General features: G+C 41.9%; 1 protein-coding gene across 1 annotated transcript in view; it reads left to right on the top strand.

Annotated features, from left to right (window-relative positions):
• Positions 1 to 8,618, top strand: part of FLT1 (fms-related tyrosine kinase 1) — a 183,446-nt gene that overhangs the window by 28,347 nt on the left and 146,481 nt on the right. Inside the window, exons 5-7 of the mRNA XM_006832043.1 lie at positions 3,440 to 3,602; positions 3,719 to 3,855; positions 7,810 to 7,984. Coding sequence (XP_006832106.1) covers positions 3,440 to 3,602; positions 3,719 to 3,855; positions 7,810 to 7,984 — 475 coding nt within the window. The remainder of the gene's footprint in view (positions 1 to 3,439; positions 3,603 to 3,718; positions 3,856 to 7,809; positions 7,985 to 8,618) is intronic.

Here is an 8,618-nt window from a genome sequence, read left to right as displayed (position 1 = left end):
GAAAGCCTCATCTTTCTCCCGCGGAGCGGCTGGTAGTTTCGAACCACTGACCTTAAGGTTCGCAGCCCAATTCATAACCACTACGCTACCAGAGCTCCTTGAGCTATAAGAGTATATACGAGTATATAGTGACACAATAGATGACAGCCTAGGAAACCCTGTGGGGCAGTTCTCCTCTGTTACACTGGGGCGCTGTGAGTGGATGCTATATAAGAATATTAAAAAAGAAAGAAAGAATATATACAGTATATGGTGATACAATAGATGACAGCCTAGGAGACCCTCTGGGCAATTGTACTGTATCCTATTGGGTTGCTGTTAGTCACAATCTACTTGGCAGTAGTAATACCCATGTGTACCAATACAGACTTGTTATGAACAACCACAGAACCCCTGGAGTCCTGGTGTGGCGCTGTGGGATAAAGCCCTGGACCAAAAGGTTGATTTGAACCACAAAGTCAGTGGTTCAAACTCACCAGCTGCTCCTTGGAAACCCTATGCAGGGTTGCTATGAGTCAAACCGATTCGATGGCACTTTAACAACGACACCCATAGAACCACAAATCCAGATGATTTTATATAGTAAGCAATATAAAGAAAGATAAGTGAACCCAGAGGAATGCCTGGTAGAGTTCTTGAAAGGAGGTAGAAAACATCTGAAATTTCTTTATGGCTTCTTAACATTTCCACTATAATCTGTTGGGAGCAGAAAAATGTGTGAACTATTTTTTTTTTAATGTAATGACTTATTTCCCACTTGGGGATAAGTTAAAGTAGTAGCTTAGTTTGGTGGTGGTAGTGTGCCGTGGAGTCGGTTCCCACTCATAGTGACCCCTGTATAGGGTATCCGAGGCTGTCAATCTACCAAAGCAGAAAGCCTCATCTTTTTCCTGAGGAGCAACTAGTAGATTTGAACTCCTGACCTTGCGGTTATCATCACTGTTCGTAAGCCACTGCTACCAGAGCTCTTAGTTTACTACCTCTGAAACTTGAGCTGGTATCAAAGGAGCTCGATGGCACTATGGTTAAAGCACTCTACCGGTAACCGAAAGGTCAGTGGTTCGAATCCACCAGCTACTCCGCCAGAGATAGACTTGGTGATTGGCTGCCTTAAAGATGACAGCCTAGGAAACATGATGAGGTAGTTGTAGTCTGTCATACAACAGTGCTGTGAGTCAGAGTTGACTCCCAGGTCATGGCTTCTTGTGTGTGTTTTTTTTAACTTGGTGCCAGGACAATTTTTTACCTGAGTCAGTCTGTAAAGAAATTATTGACCCTTTATAAAGATTCATCTCAGTGTGGGCTGTCTAGACTATTATTATTGTTGTTAAGTGCCATCAAGTTGCTTCCGACTCATAGCAGCCCTGTATAGGGTTTCTGAGGAGCAGCTAGTGAGTTTGAACCACCAACCTAATGGTTCAAACGGACCTTGAGGTCCAGTGTTTATCCTATAGAATCTTTAAAAATTAAGTCCCTGGTGTTGAAAGAGCTTTTAAGAGGAGAATCCACATCATAGATTTCGGGGGGACTCACTGTGTTTGGGCTGAATTCTAAGATATTGAGGGCATTTCATCTGTTGCATCTCCACTCACAGCCCTCAACTTTCTTTATGACTCAGTGTGATTCTCAGAATGATAACCTCAGCAAGGGTCAAATGAGAAGACCTGGAATTGTGTTTATAGTGAAACCTGGGCGAGCCAGAGCTTCACAAGGCTGCCCTGTTTTTCTGGGTTTCCAACATTTTCCAGCTTGGACAGAGTACTGACTTACCATGTTTTTTTTGCTCACTCTTTATTCTTGTTAACTGCCGTCAGATTGGGTTCCCAGCTCATAGTGATCCTATATAGGGTTTCTGAGGAACAGCCTTGTGGTTAGCAGTTCAGCGCTTATCCCGCAGCGCCACACCAAGATTCTCTGCTAGTGTTCTCCTTCTCTGCCAACTTTCTGCCTTGCATGGGCTCTGGCTTTCCCAAGTTTTACTATAGTCCTTGTAAGACTGCCATGTTTTTAGTAAGCCATGTACATCATGGGGGAGAAGTTCTGGTGGGGCGCTGTAAGATAAGCACTAGACTGCTATCCTCAAGGTCAGCTATTCAAACTTACCAGCCATTCCTTGGAAGTACTGTAAGGGTCGCTATGGGTTGGAACTCACTCAACAGCACTTAACGACAACTATAACACACTGGGAAGACGAATTATAGCTTGGCAAAAAGCTTCAAATAAAGACACAGGAGACAATCCGGGTGCCTCCGTGGAAAACATTGCTAATTACTTGCTCTATTAAGTGTCAAAGATCATAGTTATCAGAATGGCTTGCACCTCAATGTAAAGAAAACAAAAATCTTCACCACTGGACCAACAAATAACATCATGAAAAATGGAGAAAAGATTGAAGTTGGCAAAGACTTCATTTTGCTTGGCTCCGCTATCAGCACTCATGGAAGCAGCAGTCAAAAAATCAAACAACATATTGCATCAGGCAAATCTGCTGCACAAGACCTCTTTAAAGTGTTGAAGAGCAAAGATGTCAGTTTGAGGACCAATGTGTGCCTGACCCATGCCGTGGTATTTTCAATAACCTCATAAGCATGTGAAAGTTGGACAGTGAATAAGGAAGACAGTAGAAGAATTGATGCATTTGAGTTACGGTGTTGTGAGGAGAATATTAAAAGTTTCATGGACTGCCAGAAGAACAAACCAATCTGTGTTAAAAGCCGTACAGCCAGAGTGCTCCTTAGAAGTCAAGATGGCGAGACTTCCTCTCTCATACTTCAGATGTATTATCAGGAGGAACCAGTCCCTGGAGAAGGACGCCATGCTTGGTAAAATGGAGGATCAATGATAAAGAGCAAGACCCCCAATGAGATGGATTGGCACAATGGCAGCGGCAGTGGGCTCAAGCTTAACAATAATTGTGAGGTTGGCAGAGGTCCCGGCAGTATTTCCTTGTGTTGTGCATAACGTTGCTATGAGTTGGAAACAGCTGAACAGCATGTAACAACAACAACATTGAGTGTCAGGCCAATTCATTCTGAAGATTTCCAGAGTTGTGGTTCAGACTCACCAGTTGCTCCTTGGAAACCCTACACAGAGTTGCTATGAGTCTGAACTTAACAATAACAAATGTTAAAAGAGTCCTGGTGTCCTGGTGTGGCACTGTAGGACAAATATGGTGGTTCAAACCCACCAACCATCCTTGGAAACCCTATACAGGGTTGCTATGAGTCAGAATTGACTCGATGGCACTTAATAACAACAGTATTCAAAGAAAATTAGAAAACCTATGACTACAAATTGGTGTGCTTGTTATTTTAATCTGTCATATTGTTTTTGTTTTGTGTGTGAAAATAATGTTGTCTCAAACTATTAGTGAAACAGTATTGCCCCAGTGCTAATATGATTTTGTTAAATCATATTGGTTTATTGTTTTCCATTTCAGTTTCCACCTGATGATCTGATCCCCGATGGAAAAAGAATCATTTGGGATAGTACAAAGGGTTTCATCATCACAAATGCAACATACAAAGAAATCGGGCTTCTGATCTGTCAAACAACAGTCGACGGACATTTGTACCAAACACACTATCTAACACATCGACAAAGTAAGTGATACCTTCCAGTTACAAACATAAACCAAAATGCTCTGTGGTTCATCTGCTCGATAGAACCTTTCAAAAAATAAAATAAAATAAAATAAATGTATCTCTTATCCTTACAGCCAATACAATCATAAATGTTCAGATGAGTACACCAAGTCCAGTCAAAGTATTCCTAGGTGATAAGCTTACTCTCAACTGTACTGTTATCACGGCTTTAAACACCAGAGTTGAAATGAACTGGAGTTGCCCCCGGAAAGTGAGTAACCTGTTTTTGTGTTCTGTAAAACAGCATGTCTTTTTAGTAAGTGAAATTCCACTGGGATTTATGTGGGGAAAGAAGGTACTTCTCAAAGGGAGGAGTAATAATTGGTTAAGTCGAGTTCCTAAAATTTCTTTGGTCTGTTTCATTTAGGGGATAGATGCTCTTACTTCTGGTGGGCAGAACTGACTCTGACTGCTATGGAAAGATTAGCCCCTAAGGAAGCTTTGGGTGCAGGGAGCATTCTTTGTCTTGCATTTCTTGGGTGTGATATGCATAGATACGGTCTTTTGATGTGGGTGGTTCTCCTGTTTGAAGTTTATAGGCTGGTAGTTCTACTGCATGATTCTGGGTGGAAAAAGGGATTGTTTCATCCTTGGGAAATTGTTCTCTAGGATTTAGAGATGAGAGAGAAAGTTATCACCAAATGCCAGGCCCAAGGGCTGTCTTTTGTAACAACAGAAAGTTTTGGGAGGCTGTCTCTGTCAGCACATTTGTTTAAGAGACGGACAGACAGACAGGCACCTAATTGGAGTGTGTTTGGGAGAGATATTACAATACAGCAGCTCAGTGTTCCGTTTGTTAAGTGTCAAAGGAGCAGAAAAAATGAGAAGAATGAAGGCTGAGTCAGGTTTCTTTAGTCCAACTGTTGTGGTGAAGTGCCCTTGATTCAGCTCTGACTCATAGCAACCTTGTGTAGGATTTCCAAGGAGCGGTTGGTGGGTCCGAATAACAACAACAAATAAATGCTGGACTTCTGGTGTGGCGCTGTAGGATAAAGCACTGAACCCCAAGGTAGGTTTGAACCACAAGGTCAGCAGTTCAAACTCACCACATGATCCTTGGAAACCCTATACAGGGTCACTATGAGTAGGAACCAAGTCCACGGCACATAACAACAACAACCTTGTGGTTCAATCCAACCTTGCGGTCCAGCGCTTTATCCTACAGCACCACATTAGGGCTCCTTAGTTTAACTGAACATCCTTATAAACAATAGTTATTAAAAACCTATAAGGAGCTCTGGTAGCGTGGTGGTTACGAGTCGGGCTGCTAACCTCAGGGTCACCAGTTAGAAACTACCAGCTGTTCTGTGGCAAAAAGATGAGGCTTTGTGCTCCCATAAAGATTTACAGCCTTGGAAACCCTATGCAGGGTCGCTATGAGTCAGAACCGACTCCGCGGCATACCACCAGCACCACCATTAAAAACCTATAGATGGTGAATCTAGGATAAACTGTGAAGAAAACTTGGACAATAATCCTTGTATGATTTATGATTTGTCACAAACTTATAATTAAATTAAGTACAAAAGATTAATGCATCAGTCTCAAACCATCTTTTTTTTTTTTTTTTGAAATTAACATTCTTTTCCCTGGAAATAAAACAATGGATACAATCTGCAACAACAGAAAAGCAACATAGTGCTCTGCAGCGACACATTCAGGATTTCTAGAAAGTAGAATGTTGTTGTTAAGTTCCATGAGTGGGTTCATAGTGACCCTTTATAGGGTTTCTGAGGAGCGACCGGTGGGTTTGAACCGCTGGCTTTGCGGCTCAAACTGATCTTGCAATCCAGCGCATTGTCCTGCAGTGCCACACCAGGAAATGTTGTTGTTGTTGTTAAGTGCCGTCGAGTTGGTTGCAACCCATAGCGACCTTATATAGGGTTTCCGAGGAGCAGCTGGTGAACTGGAACCACCAACCTTGCAGTTGAAATGGCTTTGCAGTCTGGCACATTAACCCACAGTGCCACACCAGGACTCGAGGAAGTGTTGTTGTTGTTGGTGTTGTTATGGGCCATGGAGTCGGTTCCGACTCATAGCGACCCTCTACAGGGTTTCCAAGGCTGTAAATCTTTATGGGAGAAGAAAGCCTCATCTTTCTCACGTGGAACAGCTGGTAGTTTCGAACTGCTGACCTGAAGGTTCGCAGCCCAATTCGTAACCACTACGCTACCAGAGCTCCCCGAGGAAGTGGTGTAGTTCTGCATAAATCAAAATGTTATGACTTATAGCAATATTACTAACATTTTTAAAGAAACAAAATGTTCTCTATAGATGCCAAGAAGGAAGGCATTTTTATTCTGTTCGTGCTGTTATTAAACATAAGAAAACCCACTGATGTTGAATTGATTGTGACCCTTAGAGACCCTATAGGACAGCAGAGAACTGTTCCTTAGAGTTTCTGAGACTGTCGATCTTTATGGGAGCCGTGGATTTGAACCACTGACCTTGTAGTTAGCAGCTGAACACTTAACCACACGGCACCCCCAGGAGTCTCCTTGTAAGTAAGAGTATCGGTGATACTGTTGAGTTGTTGATTGGACGTCCATCTTCTAAGATGGTGCTGTTCTGTAGAACCTTCCACAATGGATACAATCTGTATCTATGTGTCTGGTTCAGTGACCACTAGCTAAGTGTGATTATGAACACTTGAAATGCGACTATGCAACCGAGGAACAGAATTTTACATTTTGATGAGCTTTAATTAATGTTCATCTAAATAGCCACTTGTGGCTGTAGGAGGTAGAGCTGGTCTTTTAAAATACAGAACCAGTTGTTTGCTGAGGTAAAAAGCAAAGATGTGTTCCTCATGCTTGGCAGAAAGAGGCTTGCTCTCAAAGGGAGGGTTCAAGCTATGTAAGTAGAGCTTCAAAACTTCTTCAGTCTGTTGAATTTAGGGGATTGTACTTTGATATTTGGTGGTGTTGACTGACATTTTCTCTCTGGTTGTTGAGTATGGCTTGATCATGGGTATGTTCCCACAGGGCAAGAAAAGGCTAGGTGGAGAGAAGTCGATTAAATGTGGCCCAAAGGAGAGCTAAGGTCCCAAGATCAGTTCTGAAGAGCTTCTGAAATCTTTTTGTTCCATGCCCCCTAAAGGGGAAGGTTTGAGAGGAGGAAGTAGTATATTGTGGGTTCTAGAATGTCACGTCAGAAAAAGGAAGGAATAATTAAAGGATAAAGTAATATGATTTCATACCTCAAAACAGGGGAGCAAGTCATTGTGGCAAGTCCCAGTTGATAACCTTCTAGATCTTTCCTTCTCCACCCCACCCCTCGTCCCCATCCCCTTGAAACCACTCGGCAACACTCTAGAGATTTTTAAGTCTTCTCTTCTTGGTCTTCACTGAGGTAAACATGGGAGAAACCTCCCACCCTCTTGAGTCTCTAGATCTTTTTTATTCTTCTCTGAGGCAAACACAGGGGATGGACTACACACACACACACACACACACACACACACACACACACACACACACACGACCTTCTAGGTCTTCTCTTGGTCTTCCCTGAGATAAACAATGGACAACCATGCCGGCAACCTCCAGGTCTTCCCTTCCCTTCTGTGCAGTAAACATGATATGATATCCCCCATCCCCACCACACCCCAAGAGTTTCTAGATCTTCCCTGAGGTAAACATGAGATGACATACCCCAAATGTTGGTAAACTTGTTGATGGCTTTGCATGCCCCAGATCCATTTACTATATTTTAGCAACAATTAGCAAGCTCTACTCACAGCTCACCAGCCTTCTTGGAAACCCTGTACAGGGTTGCCATGGGTCTGAACCAACTGGACAACACTTAATACCAACAACAAATACATGCTAGACTTCTAGTGTGGTGCTGTAGGATTAAGCATTGAACCCCAAGTTGGGTTTGAATCACAAGGTGAGCAGTTCAAACTCACCAGAAGATCCTTGGAAACCGTATCCAGGGTCACTATGACAGCACTTCATCAGTAAAAGCTGTGTTACATATTCTAAACACACCTAGTTAGAGATGTGATTTCCAAACATCTTGCTCTACTTTCGTATGATAGACTTCTTAGCATAAAAAGAAGTCCTTGTGAAAATGTAGATTACCTCCTTCACCTGGGAAATGCTATAACCTACCACGTGAACAATTACTGCTTATATATTCAAGTTATGCGTTTCCTTCCTAGACAATTAGGAGAGCTTCCATAATGCAAAGGATTGACCGAAGCAATTCACATGCCAATGTATTCTACAGTGTTCTTACTATTGACAACGTGCAAAAAAAAGACAAAGGACTGTATACTTGTGAAGTGAAGAGTGGACCATCATTCAAATCTGTCAACGCCTCAGTGCATGTATATGGTAAGCGATAGTTCACACTGGTCAACTCATGCTGTATACTCTCATCACTGTGAATTCTTTTGGGTCTAGAAAACAAGTCTATTTTCTTTTGGCTAAGAGTTAGGATGAAACCAATGAATGGAATTTTGCCATGGTTCCCTCCTCTTCTCTTTGCGTTCCCACCAGAAAGCCAATCACATTAAGTGCTTTTTAAATTGAGTACTTTTTAAGTGAATGGAGAGTCTTGTCTTTCCAAGTTTATTGTGTTCAAGAAATCAGTGAGGTAGCATTATAATTTTGTTTATGAAATTCTTTATCTACTGTTGCATATTACCAAAACAGAAAAAGGTGACTAGTTTTATTTGCTTTTCTTACCAGGGAACATTTTCCCAGGTAGGTCACTAGGAGTCAGAACTGACTCTACTCAACGACATTTTACAATAACAACAACTGTGAATTTGAGAAATAAAAAAATACTGTGATAAATTATTATTTAGAGTTGATGTTATATCTCTCTAGTTTTACTATTATGGAAAAATCCTAATATTGTTGCTTGATTTCAGTCTGCAAATTTTATAAACCCCTGTTGCTGTTGGATGTCTCAAGGTTATTCTTACTCATGGAGCCCCCCATGTGTCAGAGTAGAACTGCCCCA

Source organism: Chrysochloris asiatica, unplaced genomic scaffold (assembly GCF_000296735.1).
Source record: "Chrysochloris asiatica unplaced genomic scaffold, ChrAsi1.0 scaffold00005, whole genome shotgun sequence".
In the NCBI taxonomy this organism is placed as follows: domain Eukaryota; kingdom Metazoa; phylum Chordata; class Mammalia; order Afrosoricida; family Chrysochloridae; genus Chrysochloris; species Chrysochloris asiatica.
Note: the sequence above shows the minus strand (reverse complement) of the source record. Positions and strands in the feature narration are given on the sequence as shown.